The sequence below is a fragment of the Hyla sarda genome, chromosome 8, assembly GCF_029499605.1.
Source record: "Hyla sarda isolate aHylSar1 chromosome 8, aHylSar1.hap1, whole genome shotgun sequence".
Taxonomy (NCBI): domain Eukaryota; kingdom Metazoa; phylum Chordata; class Amphibia; order Anura; family Hylidae; genus Hyla; species Hyla sarda.
Window position 1 is genome coordinate 26,739,467 of NC_079196.1, and position 24,275 is coordinate 26,763,741.

The 24,275-nt window shown below is 42.6% G+C and overlaps 1 protein-coding gene across 6 annotated transcripts in view; it reads right to left on the minus strand.

Annotated features, from left to right (window-relative positions):
• Positions 1 to 24,275, minus strand: part of LRP1B (LDL receptor related protein 1B) — a 1,569,499-nt gene that overhangs the window by 1,081,126 nt on the left and 464,098 nt on the right. For 5 of the 6 annotated variants that reach the window (XM_056534716.1, XM_056534720.1, XM_056534715.1 and 2 more), the window contains exon 3: positions 23,515 to 23,529. The exons of the other annotated variant lie outside the window; for it this stretch is intronic. In XM_056534716.1, coding sequence (XP_056390691.1) covers positions 23,515 to 23,529 — 15 coding nt within the window. The remainder of the gene's footprint in view (positions 1 to 23,514; positions 23,530 to 24,275) is intronic. 6 annotated transcript variants of the gene reach the window in all.

The following is a 24,275-nucleotide window of genomic DNA, read 5'->3' on the forward strand; positions in this document are numbered from 1 at the left end:
CATTTTTTGGTGGATTGCCCCATCCGTCCTCCACGTCTGGGAAACGCACGCTCGCACCCAGCTCTCGTGGGTGTGGCGTCTCTTGATGCTAAGTCGGCTTCTCCACGTCTCTCGGTGCCTGTACGGATTTCTTCTTCAGCCAGCTCTTCCCTCTCAGCCGTGGCCTGCCTGGACTCTGGTGCCTCTGGGAATTTTATTCGGGAGTCCTTGGTGAATAAATTCCGCATCCCTGTGACCCGTCTTGTCAAGCCACTCCACATTTCCGCAGTCAACGGAGCCAGGTTGGATTGCACCGTGCGTTTCCGCACGAAGCCCCTCCTAATGTGCATCGGACCTCATCATGAGAAAATTGAGTTTTTGGTCCTCTCCAATTGCACTTCTGAAGTTCTCCTTGGACTACCCTGGCTTCAACACCATTCCCCAACCCTGGATTGGTCCACAGGGGAGATCAAGAGCTGGGGTACCTCTTGCTTCAAGGACTGCCTTAAACCGGTTACCAGTACTCCCTGCCGTGACCCTGTGGTTCCTCCTGTATCCGGTCTCCCTAAGGTCGTTATGGACTCTGCCCGCCTTAAGAAGTGCCTCTCCCCCCCTCCCAGTCCAGTCAGACAAGCCTCGGTGCCTCCTCATGGCCCTCGTCCTGGTGTCACACTGCCCCGTGCCAGGCCTCGCCCTCTGCCCTCCCTCCCCATTCCCACTCCTGCTGTACTGCCTGCCGTTGAGGAATCCCTCCATCCTTTCCCGGTGTCCTCATCCCAGGGGAGGCAGTTACCGGACAAAGAGAAGGGGAGACCTAAGGGGGGGGGTACTGTTACGCCTAGCGCTCCGGGTCCCCGCTCCTCCCCGGAGCGCGTACGGCGTCTCTCTCTCCGCAGCGCCCCGGTCGGTCCCGCTGACCGGGAGCGCTGCACTGTCATGGCCGTCGGGGATGCGATTTGCACAGCGGGACGCGCCCGCTCGCGAATCGCATCCCAGGTCACTTACCCGTTCCCGTCCCCTGCTGTCATGTGCTGGCGCGCGCGGCTCCGCTCTCTAGGGCGCGCGCGCGCCAGCTCCCTGAGACTTAAAGGGCCAGTGCACCAATGATTGGTGCCTGGCCCAATTAGCTTAATTGGCTTCCATCTGCTCCCTGCCTTTATCTGACCTCCTCCCATGCACTCCCTTGCCGGATCTTGTTGCCTTGTGCCAGTGAAAGCGTTTTGTGTTTCCAAAGCCTGTGTACCAGTACTTCTGCTATCACCCTGACTACGAACCTTGCCGCCTGCCCCCGACCTTCTGCTACGTCCGACCTTGCTTCTGTCTACTCCCTTGTACCGCGCCTATCTTCAGCAGCCAGAGAGGTGAGCCGTTGCTAGTGGATACGACCTGGTCACTACCGCCGCAGCAAGTCCATCCCGCTTTGCGGCGGGCTCTGGTGAAAACCAGTAGTGACTTAGAACCGGTCCACTAGCACGGTCCACGCCAATCCCTCTCTGGCACAGAGGATCCACCTCCTGCCAGCCGGCATCATGACATACCTGTTGCCGGGGTCGGGTCCGCGCTGCTTCAGGCCTCCGGTGTGCGTCCCCTGCGTCATTGCTATGCACTGCATGGTGCGGCGCACTGACGTCACTCGTCATTGCGCCGCACCGTGCAGTGCATAGCAACAACGCAGGGGACGCACACCGGAGGCCTGAAGCAGCGCAGACCCGACCCCGGCAACAAGTAATTATACAACCGGGCATGGGGGAGGCAACGGGGCAGCGGCACAGGCAATGGGTGCCGCTTCCCCTTCTCTCCCCCTGGCTATCGGCGCCGCTGCCCCATTGCCGGCGCTGCTTCTCTCCCCCTGGCTATCGGCGCCGGCAATGGGGCGCTGGCACCGATAGTCAGGGGGAGATAACGGGCAGTGGCACAGATAGCCAGCGGGAGAGAGGCGGCGGCAGAAGGGCTCTAGACCCCAGGACAGGCAGGATGAGAAAAGTGGGCAGCGACGGCCTCTCTCCCCCTGCCTTTCCTGGGGGTGTATCGGGGTATACGCATGCACACACATGCACCCTCATTTTACCAAGGATATTTGGGTAAAAAACTTGTTTTACCCAAATATCCTTGGTAAAATGAGGGTGCGTGTTATAGGCCGGTGAGTGGTATACCCCAAAAGATACGGTATTTTTGTATATTTTTGGTTCACTGTTATTTCTTTACCCCTTCATAAACAAATAATTTACAGCTCTGCAACTCAGTCCCCTGCAGCCGTCCAACTTCATCCTATACCGTCCTCTTTGCACATCCAGTGACCTTGCCACCAGCTTCCCGGAGCAGCCAGCCTGTCCTCTTCGCGAATGCTGCAGACTATTCTGCAGTATTCTCTATGAGCCTTATCACATTCTGCTGATGGAGATAAAAATGCATAATGTACCATAGAAGTAACCAAAACGTAATTAGAGCACAAAATAGCACTTGTAATAGGCATCCATTACAGAGATGGGATTTAGATCTTGGAGATGTGCTCCATGAAAGAAGACTATGAGGCTTGAAGCATTCTTACATGTAGAACATGCCATATCGGAAGCAAATCAAAGGCGCGAGCGTTCGAGTTGTTCTGTATTATAGCTGCTAACAGGCTTTCTTATCTATTTTTGAAGAAGCATTTTTCTGCTTTTTATGTGATTTCCTCAGAAGGAGCCCAGTTGTCATGGAACCTGACAGTGTCTTGTTATACACAGGCTGCCCTTAATGTCCTGGCTGCCTACGAGTGATTTAGGATGTAATGATCATGTTTACTCAATTATATCAACCAGCAAAGCCATCGGAATGGGCTGCTTATCATACCATGAGAATTGCTTTGTGGAACCGACTGCACAATTCCCAGAAGTGTCAGGAAATAGTTTTCACTCATCTGGGAACAAGACTTCAATTCTGGTTTCTTCTGATGTGTTCAATAAAACTATTCAACTCAAATTCACTCAACTCAACTATTCAACTTTAATTCACTCAAGTTTCATCTGCTCCCACCACAGAATTTAAAGTTATTGCATCCCCTGCATATGTAGGACCATTTGCATGACAAGGAGAGGGTAGTGCTTAAAAGGGTCAAATCAGCTGGTGCTAGAAAGTTAATCAGATTTGTAATTTACTTCTATTAAAAAATATTAATCCTTCCAGTACTTTTTAGTTTCTGTATGCTCCACAGGAAGTTGTGTAGTTCATTTCTGTCTGACCACAGTGCTCTCTGCTGACACCTCTTTCCAGGTTTGCTATGGGGATTTGCTTTTACTCTGGACACTTACTGACATGAACAGAGGTGTCAGCAGAGAGCACTGTGGTCAGACAGAAAAGAACAACAATCCTCAGAAAAAAAACATGTACACCACTTCTATGCAAATAATCTTCAGCTTTATATGTGATTCATAAAAAAATATACAAGAATCAGTACATTGTATTCAGCCAAGTGAGTCAGCCTGCACAATGTCATCTGGAGACAATAACATGCTCTTTACTGGGTTATAGAGCACCCAGTTCACACAGCACTATCATCCAAAATTCCCCATCCTACATTTATTATAGCAGACTGAAAAGAACTACACAACTTCCTCTGGAGCATACAGCAGCTAATAAGTACTGGAAGTATTAAACATTTTGAATACAAGTAATTTACAATTCTTTATACATTTCTGGCACCAGTTGATTTAAAAAAAAAATGTATATATATATATATATATATATATATATATATATATATATATATTTATTTATTTTTTTTTTTTTAACCCGAGTACCCCTTCAATCATTTGCAGGCCCAAAGTGACCTGCTGAAACCATGGAACATGAATGAGAAGCTGTTGGGTCCTTTAAGTCTCGTGCACATAACATCCAAAGGTTTACAGTATATTCCATAGAGGTAGACCATGCTGCTACAGTGAGCATTTTGGAGAGAGAGGGCTTAGCTTCAATAAAGGGGTACTCTGCCCCTAGACATCTTATTCCCTATCCAATGAATTGGGGATAAGGTGTTTGATTGTAGGGTTCACCCTCACCCCGTGATCTCCGGACCGGTATCCCAATATTCTGAACATTTATATTCAGAACGCCAGTTTCGGGCAGATGTAATCGTGATGTCACGCCCTCTCCATTCATTCATGTCATCACAGCCATCACGCCCCCTCACGTGGACATGGATGGAGAGGGTGTAACATCACGACCACAGACACCCAAAACTGACCAGACCCCCTGCAATCAAGCATTTTATCCCCTATCTTTTGGATAGGGGATAAAATGTCTACAAGCGTACTACCCCTTTAAGTGGCAAATTCAATTAATTTTGTCCATTAAGCCACCTCTCTCTTTACGCCATTGTTCTATCTATCTTTGTATAGTGGTAAGACATTTCAATGGGGCCATGCATCATTTGGTATTAAAATATGGTAACTACAAAAATCACAGCATGTTCAATCAGATGCTAGGTAGAAGATTGTGCCCAAAGCAGTTTTTAGCTGTTCTAGGGAGAATCTTGGTCTGTGATACAGCACCCAAACCTGAACTATGTGTACCGCAACATGGTGCACAATACAATTATATAGCACTTTATATTGTGGGCCAAAATAGACATGGTCATAGACAAGAGGCCTTATCCTGCCTCAACTGAACATTTACTAAGATCCCCATGATGGTAACATTTTCTGCCACAAGCATTGTCCTTGGTTTTCCTTGTCTTGCACATCTCATTTGCAGTCTCACACAGTATTGAGCATTTTCCACAAGGATCTATGTATCATTTTTCCGGCACAGTTTTCCTACCCAGCCAAGCGTACAATCTAATTTGTGGTGTCTTGGACACAGTAAGACAAAGTGACTCTGGAAAGACTAGGGATTCAACCAGAGTCTCTAACAAGTCTCTCCAAGTGTACACTTCAGCAGACTCGCTAAGGCATGTGTACTTGATACAACGGGATTACTGCTGCTTTTATTTACATAAAGAGATGTCTTAGCAGAGAAGCATTATGGGCAGGAGACATGACAAAATGATATTGGCTACAATGTAGAAAACAATTTACTTCTATTTCATTACCACGAATGGGTATTCCCCTGTTGTGAAGTGATGGTATATTGCTAGGCTATGCCATCACTTTAAGATCAGTGGGGGATCAACTTTTGGGATCTCCACCAATCATAACAATACAGGGCATACATTGCTGCACCCAGCCACACAGCTGTGTAAGGAATTGCACTTAAATGGGACCATTTGCAATTCCCTGCACATCAAGTTGGTCCAAAGGATAGGGGATAAGATGGCTGATCGCGGGGGTCCCCCCACTGGTCTCCATGCTGCACCCGACCGCACCCCCTCAATGCAAGTATATGGGAGGGGGCGTGGCGGCCGCTGCCCCGCATGGCCAGTTGCTCCATGCACCGAATGTCTGGGGTGCTGCAGCCGAGATCATGGGGGTCCCCAGCGGTGGGACCCCCACGATCAGACATCCTTTGGATAAGGGATAAGATGTCTAGGGGCGGAGTACACCTTTAAGCAAACTCAGATCCCTATAGAACCTAATAGAGGGGTCAGAATATTGTGCCAATACAGTTGATAAAAAAAGAACGTTATTTATATTTCATATTACTCTTCGACTTTACATGAAATTTTAATATGCCTTGACAAGTATAGTTACACACATAAATGAGGTAAATGTAAAGGGCCATAATACTAAGAATTGTTTAGTCACTTTTGAATAAATATTTAATGTATCTTTCATTTCAACACCAAGCAAGGGTTATTACAATCGAATAGGTTAGACTCTCGGATTACTGTAATTCTGCATTTATTTTTTTTTATTTTTTTTAGACTTGTAAGGACTTACTTATCACCAGGCAGGTCCCCTTAGAAACATAGGTTCGAATCAGGCTTTATGTCATAAAGGATAATTAAGAAATAATATTGGCTAAGCTAATGGTAGGTAACCTGGAGCTCTATTATAGTGTTGGAACAATAACTCTCAGCAGGCTATGATTTATAGTTTTGCACAGTTTGGGGGCTGGAGGCGCCTAAGTCTACTCAAGTCTCCATCAATTAATAAAGTAAAGCTTAAATAAGATATACTTAACCTTTGAAGCAAAAAAAATAATAATTAAATGTAATTTCTGCAATACAATACAATGCAATACAATACCGAACGGGAATAGAATCTCAGTTGCCTTTGTCTGTCTTATGCATTTAATTGTGCGGCTTTCACAAAGGCAATGACAGGTAAGCTTCGATAATGGCTTTTACTGTGATTTAAAGCCAAACGCATGGAACTGTTTATGACTGTAAGTTAAAGGGAAGTTTTACGGCCGGTCAGTCCTCATTACTTAAGAAAAACCTATTTGTGTCCTGAAAATTTTTGGCTTAATTAGTGTCATACATTTCACGCTCTATGTCAATTGTACTAATGGATGGATATCTGGGAAATTAATAGGCGGTGCTGCTGGAGTAAGATAATAATGAATTGAACAATGGGAGTGTTAATTGCCATTTCCATGAAAGCGTCTTAATATCCTAATGCCGAGCACTTATGCTTTCAATATTTACGTATCTGATGTGCGGAAAAGTGAGCAGTCGACATTTCTCATGCACTAATGCATGTCACCGGTCGCATTTATGAGCCCGAAAAGTGAGATTTATCCATTAATAATTTCATTAAATCTTTGTGAAATCATAAATGTGCAGTAACTGTTCTAAAGATTCAGAGAAGCGGCTGGGATTTCAGTCTAGGAAGTATTTTCATTCATCAATAAAAGGATTACATTTTTAGGTTGTGTTCACTTAAGCATTTGCTGTAAAATAAGAGAAAAAAAGTGTACTGCAGAACATTTTTTGTATCTTGCTGACCTTTAACCTCTAACCAATGAAAAGAGAAACCAATGTCTCCTGTCACCTGTCTCGTCGGGAGTAGGGAACGAGTGAAAGCTTCTGCTTTCCCCTAATTCCTTTCGTACCTACTTGGATTATATGCCCTGAACAATGTCCCCACAACTGGGCGACGGTCCCTATACTGAACTAAGTGCTGGGGGTCAGAGTAGTCAGAATAGTTAGACAAACCAGGTTGGTAACACACAGGCAGATGAATTACAGAATCAGAAAGCAAAGACAGAGTCAGGGCAGGTACTGTATATGTCAAAACTAGAGTCAGGGCAGGCATGTGTCAAAACTATACAGTGGTGTTGTACAAAATTACCAGGCAAAGCAATGTCTTAAAACAGGGGTAAGATCAAGTAACAGGCGTCTCAGAAGATAGTCAGGCTCAAGGATTACTTGATGGTGATAAGAAGAATCTCTACCATAGGCATTGTCTGCATAGTATGCAGAGTTTAAATTTCCTGCACTAGGGTGTGAGCACCAAAGCTAGATCCAGTTGGTCCGGCACTGCCCCTTACTCATTGGCCAGGCTTTGCACCTGACCGAGACAATGCAGGATCCAGGACAGGTGAAGATATTTCACAGCCTAGTTCTCTTATAAGGATATTGTAAATTATGTGTTGCTTTTAAAGTGTGCTTAGCTTGGTTCATAATATAAAAAAAGTATACTTACCTTCCTCGCTCCCACCACTGCCATCTTTTTGTGGAGATGGTGCTATTTCACAGTGCTCCTTCTGTTTGGGGTCAATGTGTGACCATGTGGGCAGTGGGTGCCGACCCCAAACTGAAGAAGTACTATGGAATGGGACTGGCTCCCGTGGAAGGGTGGCAGTGGCAGGGGTGAGGAAGGTAAGTATAAGTAGTTTTTCGTTTTTTTTACGTCATGCACCAGTCTTTTACATTTACGTAACAATTGATTCTGTTTATTCTGTGAATGGACAAGAAAACACATAATGGCCACATAAGAAAACACCACTATTATAAATAGCATCTGGTAGCTAGGATGCCTATTACGCATTTCATATTCCTAGTCAGGAGCTTCAAGTTACTCCTCTTTAGAGTGGAAGGAATTTTGCGCCTCTGCCAGTGGCACAAGGTCTCCCTGCGTACCATATGTATGTTAACGCTTACAACACTGTAGGTCATAATATGGCAGGTCTCTAATTTGTACGGTAAATGTCGTGTGAAATAATTATACACAGAAGTGTCATTATAAATGTCAGCCCTTTCTTCATTTCATATCATGGTAATAAACCCATTGTGGTTTAAGAAGATTATATATTTCATCTGGAAGTGAAACATTTTAGTGCTGATATCAAAGTTCTTCCCCAAAATGCTTTATATAAGCGGCCGGGGAGTTGTATATTTTTAACTTTTATAAAGAACAAAAGACACAATTATCAGGCCCCCTTCTTTAAAAGTGTCCAATATCAACCGGCATGAAGCTGACAGCAACCAATTAAAGCTCAGCCTCAAATTAATTTACCAGGCTTAAAGGGGTACTACGTCCGTAGACATCTTATCCTCTATCCAAAGGACCCCCGCAATCTCTGGCCTGGCACCCTGATATTTTGAACATTATGTTCAGGACGCTGGCTGTGCTAGGCTTCGAGCGGCCATGGTTGTCACGTCCCCTTCATTAATGTATATGGAAGATATATGTAGGGAGCGTGACAGCTGTGGTTGCTTGTAACCCGGCATGAAGCGGAGTTCTGGGGTGCCGGACAGGAGATCACAGGGGTCCCAGCGACTTGACCTCCCCCCGCAATCAGACATATTATCCCCTATCCTGTGGATAGAGGATAAGACGTTTAGGGGCGGAGTACCCTTTTAAATGATTGACGGCTTATCCTAATCTATTTCGGGCCTATGATCAGGTTAGTGCTGCCAGTCAAGTCAGGAGGACTTCCCCAGATGTACCTTTCCTATTGTCCTTTCCTATTATCTCCAAAGCATGAATAAAGGAATCCTATTTTTACTTTGCCCCATGGTACATCGACCAGTGTAGATCCTCGTCCAGCAATTTTAGTAATATTGGCCCAAAAACTTGAGTATCAGAGAACATATGTACCTGCACCTACATCTGAAGTAGAAAGTACACATACAGTGCTAAAAGCACAAAAATATGACTACATCCAGCAACACTACTTATAAAAAAAAACAAAAAAAACTAAAGGAACAGTGACCAAATCTCTATTCTCCTGACTCCAAAGCTGTATACATCAAAGATGTATTAAAACATTTGCATTTCATTAGAATTGCAAAAGGATTTAAAGGGGAATTCCAGGCAAAACCTTTTTTTTATATATATATATCAACTGGCTCTGGAAAGTTAAACAGATTTGTAAATTACTTCTATTAAAAAATCTTAATCCTTCCAATAGTTATTAGCTTCTGAAGTTTTCTGTCTAACTGCTCAATGATGATGTCACGTCCCGGGAGCTGTGCATGATGGGAGAATATCCCCATAGGAACTGCACAGCTCCCGGGACGTGAGTCACCAGAGAGCAGTTAGACAGAAAACAACAACTCAACTTCAGAAGCTAATAACTATTGGAAGGAATAAGATTTTTTAATAGAAGTAATTTACAAATCTGTTTAACTGTCCGGAGCCAGTTGATATATAAAAAAAAGTTTTGGCCTGGAATACCCCTTTAAGTAAAATGTATAAGTTGCTTCAAGGAATTTTGCAACAGAGGTTTCATTCCTGTGCTTTGTAGGGGGAAACAGCTTCACTGACAAAAAGGTTGTGGGTCACAGAAAAATATTGTTTTACTACCACTGTGCAAGGGGACGCATTCATCAGGGACTACTACACCCAGCATAACACTCACCATCACCCCTAGTGGCTACCACATTTGTTCTTTCCATGGCACTACATCAATAGTGCAGATGGCCATGGAAACAAAGTTGTGTGTCATCAATGTGTTGGCAGCCGCTCCATCTGTACGAAGTCCAATGAGACAATAGATGACAGAGACGGCACTCACCAAAAGAGTCTAATTTATTCAAATTCTGCTGTAGGTACAGACAAGGGCAGGTAGAAGCGAGAGGGCAGGGGCATCCCAGATGCCCCTGTCCTCTCGCTTCTACCTGCCCTTGTCTGTATGTACAGCAGAATTTGACTAAAAAAGACTCTTTTGGTGAGTGCCGTCTCTGTCATCTATTATCTCATTGGAATGCATACCTGCTTTAGGCTGAGCACCACAAGTGTTTGGACTTCAGGTGCGGTTTATGATGCAGCTATCCACTTGTTCATGATGTGAACAGTGCCTAGCCGTGCATGTGCCGGACATTACCTCTCCTAGTCACATCTTTATGAAGCCCTGGTCTTAGGACCACCCACCCCCACCCCCCTTACTATATTTCAGATTAGAAAACAAAGCACATACACATATCAAGAAGATGTAGAAAGGATTTAACTCATTTGAACTCTATTCCACTCACTTGAATGTAGCTGTGCTGCAGTAACAGAGATGGCCTGTGGACAAGAGTGGTGCGGTTTCTGTAAAACAAAATTCTGATCCTTACCCGATAAAGCCCCTTTATATGCCCATATACCTCTACTACTATTCTTATAAAAAAAAAAGCTAAGCTCACTGTTCTGATACACTATACAGAGTCTGCTATTTCTATATATTAGTATTTAGGGCCATTTTGCACCATGAGTTTTCTGACGGCCTTGTGGGGCCCACTGCAGGGCCAAATACAGAACTATGCAGTGCATTATTGGACATACAATTGCTACATTTTACAACCGTGCACTAAGTTCATCTTCTACATACAAAGGATATTTCAGCCTACGGGAGCCTCCAGGGAAAACTTAAACTCTACAATCTGTCGCCTTTATACTCACACTCCGGCTTTAATGTTGAGCGGAAAGAAAAAGATAAGAAGAATCTGCTTCTATGTCCATCGCTGTGTTCTCTAAACTTCCAATCTTACCGCCATTATTATAAAGCTTCCGCATCGCAAAATGTATTTTACTGAGCAGTATGTACAGGCTTGATTTCAATTATTTAAGTTAAAAAGCGTTTTATATATTCTGCATTTAATTCACCATACACAATAGAACTGGTTTGGAAAAGTTATCTTCTATCTTTGATACTTTTATTATAAATTTTCTTCCATTAAATTTGTGCAGAAAAAGCAGTAGCCTTCACAACCTGCCCATGATGCCCGATGAGATCGTAACACCATAATTCAGGTCCCATTATTCAGAACCAAAACTAAATCCTATAATTCAGACCCCAGATCGGACCCCATTTTTGAGACCACAATATTAAAGGGGTACTCTGCCCCTAGATATCTTATCCACCATCGAAAGGATAGAGGATAAGATGCCTGATTGCAGGGGTCCCGCAGCTGGAGACCCCCACAATCTCGGCTGCAGCACCCCAGACATTCAGTGCAGAGAGCGAACTTCGCTCCTTGCCGGATGACTGACGATGCAGGGCATAGGCTTGTGTGTGACGTGATGGTCACGCCCTACTCGTGACATCACAGTCACGCCCCGATCATGACGTCACGGCCATGCCCCCTCAATGCAAGTCTATGGGAGAGGGCATGACGGCTGTCACGCCCCTTCCCAAAGACTTGCATTGAGGGGGTGCTGCCGTGACGTCACAAGCCTCCGGCGCTACACCCGACTCTCTAAACGAACATCGGGTGCAGCCAGAAGATCACAGGACCCCTGCGATCAGATATCTTATCCCCTATCCCCTATCCTTTGAAAAGATTTCTAGGGGCAGAGTACCCCTTTAAGACCCCGCACAAACCAAACTTCATAATACAATTTCTAAACTACAACATTCAAGCCCCGTAATGCAGATCCCAAACTTGACCCTATAATTCATAATCAAATATTGAGAAAACATAATTGTAAACTTAAAATTAGGATCTCAACATCTAGACCCAAACAACACCCCAGTATTAAGACCTTAGGCCATACCACGGACCACAAAATAAGGACCCCAAGCCAGATTTCCTAATTCAATCTCTAGGCCCCATTATTCAGACCTCTTCATACAAACCTTCTACCAGACCACAGTATTTAGACCTTTAACAAGACTAGCCCAAATATTCAGAACTTAGACCAGATCCCTTTATCACCCTCTTTGGTCCTACATTATTGTCCGTAGGCCTGGTTTTGGGCAGAACTGTACATGAAATCTTGACTATGGCCATTGTAAAGGTGCTGTGGGTGCAGCTGAACTTATCCTGATGCTCATGCTTATCCAGGACGTCATGTTCAGCAGAGCTCACAGCCAGAAAGGGATGTCTACAGAGGAATATCTGTTCTGCATGTTGGCTATGTATATACGTGAAAATATGTATGTATGTATGTGTGTGTATACATGTGTATGTATGAGATTAATATGCCTGTATGTGAGTGCAGGTGGATATATGTGGGTATTCACATCTTTGTATTTGCATTTTTGTTATGTATATCTTAGGGATTATTTGCTTTTACACTCTCAATGTCAAGTGCAGTGTATAGTATCCAACATTAATGGGACAAGCTGATCTGCTGTTCTCTGGCCATGCTCACACACCTGAGAGATCAGGTACAGGACTCCAACACACACACCAGAACTGGAATATGGGAGTGACTTTCTCCAGAACATTCAGTCCCTTCCAAAACCTGGACCCAAACTCCAGTCTTATGTCACTGAGGCAAAAAGCCTGTAATACATATCTCCTATCCATCATTTTACCAGCTGCTTGCTTACAGTGTATATATACAGTATGCACAGCATGCGTGAAATTGTATGTATATGTGCCTATGTATGTGTGTATACAGTATGTGCAGCATGTATGAGATTGTATATATATATATATTCTGTCTACTGAGGAAGGGGTCGGATTAAGTACCCTGAAACGCGTCTAGAGTCTCTCATATTGTCTGAATATAGCACTAAAAAGAAGCACTGCTACCCGGCTACAACCTGTACCCAAATACCGGCTCCATTCATTACAAGAGATCTGCCTACTACACCTGATCCTCTGTTCCGTGCTCGGGAACGCTGTCTGCTAAGCCACAAGTCTCCTGCCGGAGTGACAACTCAAGCTGCCTCGTGAGAGATCGCTCCACAGAGCGCACATGGAGCCAGCAACTGCCCGCACCAGAGAGAGCGACTCCAGCGCCCGCACCATTACAACAGCCGCAGACCTTTCATTTGGTCCATCGCAGCACAAGACGGTGAGGATCGGTGAGATATAATTTAACAACTGTGTAGGTGGACATTTCCAGTTACTTGCAACACTGTTTAATATTTAATATCACAACAACCATTTTTCTCATTTAACATCCTATGCTATAAAAATTGCCGAATTAACAGATACAAACACAATCTGTACCAGCGCTTTGATATCCAGTAGCAGTGTCTTAGATACTCATGTTATTCTACCATTAGGGCCCAATGGTAGATATGTATAAAATTAGTGCATAATTCAATAAATATTTTATCATACCATTTATTTTAATATGCTATTGTTTTACAGTTTATCATGCATGTTTTATGTATGCATTTATTAATTAATGCTTAATTATATTGCAATACATTTTCTGCACTTTTTCAAACAAATCTGTCTTCATTTATATCATTGTGTACCATCTGGTACGGTGAGATCTTAGTGGTGTGGTTTTTACTTGTATGTTTATGTGCCTATGTCTCTATGTGTGTATACAGTATGTGCAGCATGTATGAGATGGTATGTGCCTGTGTGTATATATACAGTATGTGCCTGTGTGTGTATATCTACTGTATGTGCCAATATGTAAATATACAGTATATGCCTATGTGTGCATATATACCATATGTGCAGCATATATGAGATGGTATGTGCCTATGTGTGTATAAATAGTATGAGATAGTATGTGCCTATGTGTGTATATATACAGTATATGCCTATGTGTGCATATATACCATATGTGCAGCATGTATGAGATGGTATGTGCCTATCTGTGTATATATAGTATGAGATAGTATGTGCCTATGTGTGTATATATACAGTATATGCCTATGTGTGTATATATACAGTATGTGCAGCATGAATGAGATGGTATGTGCCTATATGTGTATATATAGTATGAGATAGTATGTGCCTATGTGTGTATATATACAGTATGTGCAGCATGTATGAGATGGTATGTGCCTATGTGTGTATTTATACAGTATGTGCCTATGTGTATATATACAGTATGTGCCTATGTGTGTATATATACAGTATGTGGCTATGTGTGTATAAATATAGTATGTGCAGCATATATGAGCCTATGGTATGTGCCTATGGGTATATATACAGTATGTGCCTATGTTTGTATATACAGTATGTGTCTATGTGTATATATACTGTATGTGCCTGTGTATATATACAGTATCATGTAAAACAAGATGTGGAGGGGCCGGGCACAGCAGGATTAAGGCTGCGGCGTCAGTAATGTAAAGCTGAGGTGGAGTGCGCGTGGAACCCCGTAGGGATGTCCATATAGGAGGGGCAAAGTCCGTGTAGAAAACAATGTATACAAAAAGAAGCAAGGAGACTGCACTCACCATGGACAGCGAAGCTTTAATGCAGCATTCCAGGTAACAAACAGGTGGAAGGAGGGAGGCGGGGAGCATACACCAGGACAGGCTGTTTCATGCCGGAAACGGCGCTTCTTCAAGCTGGTATATGAAATACCAGCTTGAAGAAGCGCTGTTTCCGGCGTGAAACAGCCTGTCCTGGTGTGGGCTCCACGCCTCCCACCTTCCACCTGTTTGTTACCTGGAATGCTGCATTAAAGCTTCGTTGTCCATGGTGAGTGCAGTCTCCTTGCTTCTTTTCGTATATATATATATATATATATATATATATATATATATATATATATATATATATACACAGTATGTGTAGCATGTATGAGCCTATGGTATGTGCCTATGTATGTGCGTAAGTGACAATAGATTAAAATTTCAAGACAGAAGGGTCTTACAAATCATAGAAAATCCACATTAAGTTCCGCACTTCATATAAGACTAAACTAAACTGTAGCTGAGAGTTTATAATAAGGAGGGACACTTGAGGATCCTCATTGTCTCCACTATAATTAGACAACGGGCTGGATAGACCCACTTAACTGCACTAGAAGATCTTTCCTCCGAAATCACTGAGATGAAAACAAAATTTAGGAAAACGCAAATTTTGTGCGGCTGGAGCATTAGAGTGAACATGACATTTGCTTTACTAATGGTGCGATAATATCCGATGGATTTGATGACTCTGGTTACATTATGCTCCCAGCTCTGAGCCGTCATGAAGCTGCCCCGGCTAGTGAAAGAGATGTCACAATGTCATTATGTTCTGCTGTTACTTACTGCTAATCCCGCGCCAACCGCATGTCATCCTCAATAGCAAATCAATGGAAAAGCAAACTAACAAATCTACTGCATTAAACAACAGAATAACATTACACAATGCTGGAATAAAAGTATCATATCTGCTGGGGAAGCGGCAGACGTTTATTTTCTTTACTCCTATTACATTCCAGCAGCTTCACGTATTTGTGGGAAAAAAGTATCTATTTTATACCGGTTAGTGAGATGTCAGAAGTAGTAGAGTTTAGAATTGTAAGATCAGGGACATGGAGAGTCGGTTATAAGGAACTGACTGTTTCACACGTGTACCGGCTGTTTCACATGTGTATGCGTGCTTCTTCCGGCCTTGAAGGCCGGAAGAAGCACGCATACACGTGTGAAACAGCCGACGTAGCCTCCGAGCGTCCTTCTACCTGCACCGATGCTGTGATCCAGTCTTCCTTGAATCGGACTCCCATGCCGAGCTATCTCCGCTGAGCGGTGAGTGCACACACGTGCCTTTGTTATTGTACCTATTGATACTTCATATCCTTCGTATATGCACCCCGCAGGAGAACTACTAGGGGCCACTGAGACCTTGCAGTACCTCGAGACAGGTGTAGTAACACCTTAGTGTGCCCTCTCCTTTCTTGCTTCTTTGCATTGCACCTTTTTGCAGATTTGTAAATTACTTCGATTAAAAAAATATTAATCCTTCCAGTACTTATTAGCTGCTGAATACTACAGAGAAAATTATTTTCTTTTTGGAATACAGTGCTCTCTGCTGACATCGCGAGCACACTGCTCTCTGCTGACATCTCTGTCCATTTTAAGAACTGTCCAGAGTAGGAGAAAATCCCCACAGAAAACATATGCTGCTATGGACAGATATGTCAGCAGAGAGCACTGTGGTCATGATGTCAGCAGAGAGCTCTGTGTTCCAAAAAGAAAAGAATTTCCTCTGTAGTATTCAGCAGCTAATAAGTACTGGAAGGATTGATATTTTTTAATAGAAGTAATTTACAAATCTGTTAAACTTTCTGGCACCAGTTGATTTAAAAAAAAAAAAATGTTTTCCACTGGAGTACCCCTTTAAAGAAAAACGGTCACCTGTTCACCCACACTAAGCCCACTATACTGGGTTATAGTGCGGGTGAACAGGAGACCGATGCAGGCCCTCTGATTAATATACATATCTACAGTCCGGCACCCGGTCCCTCTGAAGTCTGGCTTCTTTATGCACTGAATTGCACAATGGAGGCGGGCCCATTGGCTTGATTTGAATATTCATGGTTGCTGGTCATGTGACCGCTTGTGCCTACATAGTGCTAACGTGACCAGCGCAGAAAGAAGCCGATCTTCAGAGGGACCGGGCGCCGGACTGCAGGTATGTACATTAGTCAAATAGCCTGCATTGGTCTCATGTTCACCCACTTTATAACCCCTGTATTGGCTTTAGTGTGGATAAACGGGTCACCGTTTTACTTTAACATACGGGATATTAAGTGCTGATTTATGTGACATTCCTACTGTTGAGAGTCTGTGCATCGCACCACCTGTGAGCTGACTATACCTGCAGCATTGTGATTTATTCTGGGAATTGTAGTTGGAGGGAGGGAACTCCAACAAGAGATAGTCATTTTACAAATCAAGGCAGCAGCATTATGTTGGACTCACAACACAGCCATTTATCCCCAAGGCAAGAACAGATCCCTCCTAAGCATGTCCATTACTGTCTGGTAGGTAAGTATTAACGTCACCTTATTTTGGATAACCCTTTTTAGTACCCCAATCTGACACACCTCCTTCCTTACCCTCACCTCCAAGCCCCTCCTTTCTTGTAAGCCAAGCCCTGTACGTTTGTTATGAAGGTGCTGGGAGCTGAATGCCAGAATGGAGGGGTACCAGGCCGAAACATGGCTGAGAATTTAAAAGGCAATATAGAAGGCTTGGCAACAACCATCAGCTCCAGGAAAGAGACAGCTTGTTTCATACCCTAACCGATTCAATGGTGTCTTCAGAGTTGAGGTTTCACCTTTAGGTTCTTACCCCTTCTCCCTGTCATTGGCATCCTTTACTGTCTCCAGAGGTCTTTGTCAAGTGTAAAATGTGTAACTTTGTAACATATTATTTTTCCAGACACACACGTATTACTGTCTGTGTTTGTGTGACACAGACTGATGTTTAACAATTAAAAGGAAAGACGGAATTGATTCACAACATGTTTCGATTTTTTTCCCCCCTAATCTACAAGACTCCAGAATACAATGGATGAATTGATTGACCAATAATTATCTTTGATTCACTGTAAGTACATTCCCAATGTATCCCAAGGGCAAGTCAATTGCAAATAGATTCATGTAAATCAGTGTTCTCAAACTGTGGCCCTCCGGATGATGCAAAACTTCAACTCCCAGCATGCTGGGAGTTGAGGGCATGCTGGGAGTTGAGGTTTTGCAACATCCGGAGAGCACTTTGAGACAACTGCTTTAAGTGGTGAATTCTTAAAGGGGTACTAGAGTGGAAAACAAGTGAAAAAAATTAATGTTTTTAAATCAAATGGTGCCAGAAAGTTATACAGGTTTATAAATTACAGTGATCCCTCAACTTACAATGGCCTCAACATACAATAGTTTCTACATACAATGGTCTTTTCTGGACCATTGTAACTTGAAACCAGACTCAACATACAATGCTACAGACAGTCCAGATCTGTGAAACGTGTCAATGGCTGGAAGATCTGACCAATTACATTGGGCATTTTACTGGAAAAAACTCTTGTGTTACTGAAGCTGTATGCACTGACTGCTGTCTGGTAGCGCCTCCTACAGTACAGGGAGGTATTACATGTTCTTTACCTGTGCCACAGTTATCTGCTCTTTTGGACACCAGGTGAGTGCAGCTGCATTTTACTTTTTTTTAGGACATTGCGTGTACTGTACAGTAGTGTTGAGCGGCATAGGCCATATTCGAATTCGCGAATATTCGCGAATATATGGACGAATATTCGTCATATATTCGCGAATATTCGCATATTCGTTATATTCCCGTTTTATTTTCGCATATGCGAACATTCGCGTATGCGAAAACTATCATATGTGCATATTAGCATATACAAAATTAACATACGCGAAAATTCGCATATGTGAAAATTCGCATGTGCTAATTTTCGCATATGCTAATTTTCGCATATGCGAATTTCCGCGCGCCAGTCTCACACAGTAGTATTAGAGCCTTCTTTACACCACACAAGCTGGAAGCAGAGAGGGGTGATCACTGTGATGTGTACTGTGAAAAAAAAAAACAAAAAAAAAAACGAATATTCGTAATTACGAATATATAGCGCTATATTCGCGAAATTCGCGAATTCGCGAATATGCGATATTCGCGAATAATATTCGAATTGCGAATATTCGTGAGCAACACTACTGTACAGGACCCTGTAGAAGCTCCTGCTCCAGTGATTACAGCTCCCAGCAGATCTTTATTACTTTTATATGTAATGATTTGCTTTATCTCTATCAGTTATCTACTTATTTTTCTTTAATCCTCACTTTTCCTATTTTTCAATGACATTTTGGTGGCTTCAGAACCAATTACCAGGTTTCCATAGAGTTATGGTCTGAACATACAATGGTTTCAACATACATTGGTCATCCTGGAACCAATTAATATTGTAACTTGAGGGACCACTGTACTTCTATGTAAAAATCTTCACCCTTCTTGTATTTATCAGCTGCTGTATGCTCCAGAGAAAGTTGTGTAGTTCTTTCCAGTCTGACCACAGTGCTCTTTGTTGCCACCTTTGCCCATTGCATGAATTGTCCAGAGCAGGAGAGGTTTTCTATGGGAATTTGCTCCTGCTCTAGATAGTTCCTGACATGGACAGAGGTGTCAGCAGAGAGCACTGTGGTCAGACTGGAAAAAACTACACAACTTCCTCTGTAGCATACAGCAGCTGATAAGTACTGGAAGGGTGAATTATTTTTTAAATAGAAGTCATTTATAAATCTGTATACCTTTCGGGCACCAGTTGATTTAAAAACTTTTATTTTTTTCACTTGTTTTCCACTGGAGTACCCCTTTAAGAATTAAAGGGTGTCAAACTGTGGCCCTATAGATATTGCAAAACTTCAACTCCCAGCATGCCCTTGGAGTTGAAGTATTGTAACATCTGTAGGGCACAGTTTGACATCACGGATGTAAATTAAATGAGGGACATATACTTTATCTCTTAAAGAAATAAACTATTAAAAGCAATATGGCGATTCACATATACAATATGTCTACTTTATGTTTGCATCATAAAAGTGACATGTTTTTACTTTTGGAAGACACCAGAGCGCTTTAAATTTAAGCAGCAAATTTCCAATTTTTCTAAAAATTTTCAAAATCGGAATTTTTCAGGGACCAGTTCAGATTTGAAGTTGATTTGAAGGGCCTTCATATTAGAAATACCCCATAAATGACCCCATTATAAAAACTGCATCCCTCAAAGTATTCAAAATGACATTCAGAAAGTGTGTTAACCCTTCAGGTGTTTCACATGAATAACAGCAAAGTGGAGGAGAAAATGAAAAATCTTCATTTTTTACACTCGCATGTTCTTGTAGACCCAGTTTTTAAAATTTTGCAAAGGGTAAAAAGAGAAAAATCCCCACCAAATTTGTAAACCAATTTCTCTTGAGTAAGGAAATACCTCATATGTGGATATAAAGTGCTCTTTTGGTGCACTAGAGGGCTCAGAAGGGAAGGAGCAACAATGGGATTTTGGAGAGTGAATTTTGCTGAAATGGTTTTCGGGGGGCAAGTCTCATTTAGAAAGCCCGTATGGTGCCAGAACAGCAAAAAAAAAAAAAAAAAAAAACACATGGCACACTATTTGGGAAACTACACCCAACAAGGGATGCAGTGAGCCTTAACCTCTACAGGACACAGGGCGTATGGATACGCCCTGCATTCCGAGTCCTTTAGGACCGAGGGCGTATCCATACGCCCGTGGGAAATCCGGTCCCCACCGCTAGCCGGTTGGGGACCGGAGCCGGATGCCTGCTGAAATCATTCAGCAGGCACCCTGGCACATCGCCCAGGGGGGTCCTGAGACCCCCTTATGTCGGCGATCGGAGAAAATCGCATGTCAATTCAGACATGCGATTTTCTCCAATTCCAGGCTGATCGGGTCTCTGGTGACCCGATCACCCGGAAAATAGGGCTGATCGGAGTTGTCAGCAACAACCCCAATCAGCCTAAAGGATTGGAGTGAGATCGCAAAGCTGCGATCTACTCCTATCCCCTGCCATTACTCAGAACGGAGTTCTGACCAATGGCAGCGCAGGACAGGGGGTTGCCATGGCAACCCCCCGTTCTGCCCGCCCCTGGATGTCGAGGGGCCCTGGGAAGAAGATGGAGGCCGTACCTGCAGGAGAAGATGCCTGGGGACCTGGGATCTTCGCTGGAGCCTGCAGGATCCTGATCAGGTAGGGAATCGACAGTGGTGGGGGGGAAATTGAAAGTGAAAGTAAATCGATCTTTACTGTGGCAACCACTAGGGGGCCAAACTGCAACTCCCAGCATGCTCAGAGAGCCAAAGGCTGTCTGGGCATGCTGGGAGTTGTAGTTTTGCAACATCTGGAGGGTCACAGTTTGGAGACCACTGTTACAGTGGTGCCCAAACAGTAGCCCTCCAGATGTTGCCAAACTACAACTCTCAGCATGCCTCGACTGCCCAGGCATGCTGGGAGTTGTAGTTCTGTAACATCTGTCCCTTCAGATTTAGCAATTTTCATGACATTTTGAAAATTGCTGCTCTACTTTGAAGCCCTCTAATTTTTTCAAAAAGCAAAAGTATGTCCATTTTATGATGTCAACATAAAGTGGACATATTGTGTTTGTGAAGAAAAATAAAATTTATTTGGAGTATCCATTTTCCTTACAAGCAGAGAGCTTCAAAGATAGAAAAATGCAAAATTTTCAAAATTTTCATGAAATTTTGGGATTTTTCACCAAAAAAGGATGCAATTAACGCCAAAAATTTACCAACAAAATAAAGTAGAATATTTCACGAAAAAACAATCTCAGAATCAGAATATTCGGTAAAAGCGTTTTCGCGTAATTAAGTGACGGTGGTCAGAATTGCGAAAAAGGGCTCAGTCCTTAAGGTGAAAAAGGGCTGCGTCCTTAAGGGGTTAACACCCCACAGGTGTTTGCCGACTTTTCAGTAAAGTCGGATGTGTAAATGACAGAAATTTTTTTTTCACTAAAATGCTGTTTTTTTCCCAAATGTATCATTTTTCCAAGAGGTAATAGGAGAAAGTTCCCCCCAAAATTTGCAACCCCATTTCTTTTGCGTATGGAAATACTCCATGTGTGGACATAAAATGCTCTGTAGGCTGACTACAATGCTCAGAAGAGAAGGAGCTGTTGAGGCTTTTGAAAGCAAAATTCACCTGTCCCAGATAGCCCCATTCACCCTTTTTTTCCAGGTCACCCGAGACCCGATTGACCCGGAATCGCGGCAAATTGCTGGTCAGGGATTTGAACGGGGTACCTGCTGAATGATTTCAGCAGGCATCCCAGTCTGGTTGATGCCGGGCGAGTGGCGGGGACCGTATTCCCACAGGCGTACAGGTACACCCTAGGTCCTTAAGTACCAGGATGTCAGGGCATACCCGTACGCCCGTGGTCCTAAGGAGCTAAATTCTCAGTTGTCTCTTAGACTTTGACTCTAAAATAGTGTTTTTCTCTGTAGCTAGCATTTACCTACATCTGCATTCTGTTTTTGTTACTTTTTCTGTCCTCTTGGCTTTCTGATCCGGCTTGCTGACCAGTCTTTCTGTTTGTTTATCTCCTCGTTAGTTTGCATATAGTGTGTGTTAACCCATTGTGTTTTGACTGTTTCTCTCTGATCTTACAGTTTTGCTTTAGTTTGTTATTTTGACCCATGACGACCCTGCATTTATTGTAGGGATTATCTTCCAGTTGTGAAGTCGACGTTTAGGGCGACTACGCAATAGGCAGAGACATGACACATGAGTGACACATAAATTCTGTTTTAAAACTTTAAATAGTACTTATGATAAAATAGAACAAAACTTTAACTTAGCGAATCACCTGACCATTTCACAGAAGTAAGAGTCTTGGAGGTAGTTTCTCCACTATATTAACAATTAGAAGCATTCCCATGGATACGCCTCAAGTGCTTAAGATAGGAATGTTCCTTTAATTTATAATATAGTAATGGAAATACAAATCCAAACATGTTTTAAGCTTCAGACACTTCATTTCTACTGCTGTACGCATTTCTTGAACAAAGGATAGGCATTTAATGTCACAATGGAGATGCACTGTGACTCTGTGTATTTCAATATCTTGGTTTTCTCAAGGCCACCTTGAGAAGTAGCATTCCTTTTGTGTGATGGTGAAACATTAAACAATTGTGTGAAGGTTACATTAAACATATAACAATTGGCCATACTAAACACTGAAGGTCAAGACAAATGAAGTGTCAGGCATTGCTACAATATCAAAAGAGCTTCTTGATGTATGAATTATCTTTTATATGAAATTATAGAAAGTGGTGCTGTAATATCTCCATAGTGGTTGTTCAATAATCGCTTTGCAAGGATTATTGTTTAGGAAAAAAGCATGAAATATCAGGCATGTTACAGAAGTCGGGGGAGATGCTTTAGTCGAAACCCACCAAAAAAGTGAGCTTCAGTAGTCCTTCTCTATTGAATGAAGCTGAGGTTAGGTCTGTCTGTCTTTCACACGTGATATAATTCTGGTCAGTGAATCAGACATCACCTAAGTTATATCACCTGTGAAAGACTAAGGAAATCCTGAAAACATGACCTGCTGGGGGGTCTTGAGGAGTGCACTTGAGAAACATGGTATTACAGGCAGATAAAGAGTATTATAAAATCTCCCCCATTGTGTGTAGAAAGTTTTATATTATCCTATAGCCAAAAAACACCCATAAAAAATGCACTGAAAACCTCATCTAAACCCTATCTGTAAATAAGCTAAAGGTTTCATGTACATGGAACAGGCACGTGCAGAAAGCTACGGAGGCACTTAGACCCCATCTGGCCCATACTAGAAAGCTGTAGGCACTACATATAAGTATGATGTTCCATGTGGTGTCAGATTACAGTGTCATTTTCTCTTATAAGCAATAGCTTCATAACCTGGCATCCAATGACGAATCCTACATAAAATCCAACGAAAAACATTATACCTGTGTATAAAATTCCCTACATAAAAGCTCTATGCATTGCACAATAGTAATTGAGAGTGTTCACTCACCAATACATCTGTACGCTATTGAATAATAATGATATATCAGTACAGCCACAGAGGTATCACCTATAAAAGCAACAAGTTGACTAATAGTACACACTGAGCCTCAGGAAAGGCACAAATAATCTACATACGTAAATGACAAATAGCAAGAAAAAAATAAATAAAATACACATAAACACAAGCTCGGCTCCTCCGGGCGTACTGTATATTCAAATTTTTGTATATTATTTGGGTATATTTGCAATTTTTAATAAAACAAGAGATGCAAATGAATAAATCTGAGTTATGAAAAAAAATAAAAAATACAATATTTTTTTCCTGAGAGTAGAGAAAGTGCAGACAAGGCATGTGGTGATGAACCAGTATAAGGAGCGCAGCGGGTGTTTTTCGCCCCTGCCACGTATCAGTGTTCTGAAAATTATGTTTTCAATGTCAAAATATCAAATATTTCTATATCTCTCGGTGGGGATGTCGTTTCCTGCTGTGAATTACTGTACATCAAACCAAGCCGCTTGTGCTCGTCTTAACCAGAAATAAGTTTTGTCCTCTGGATTGTTTTTCTTTTTTCTTTTATTATTTTTTTTTTATTATTTTAAGCAGTTACTTTGCCCTATTCTCAGTTCTTCTGCAGAAAATAGAGGAGAAAAGTGCTGAGATTTGGTGGTTCAAGTACACTGCCGATACACCGTCTGAAGGTAACTGCTGGCAGTGAACTTCTAAGACGTCAAATGTCAGAAAAGCTAAGCAAAAAAAAAAAGATATAT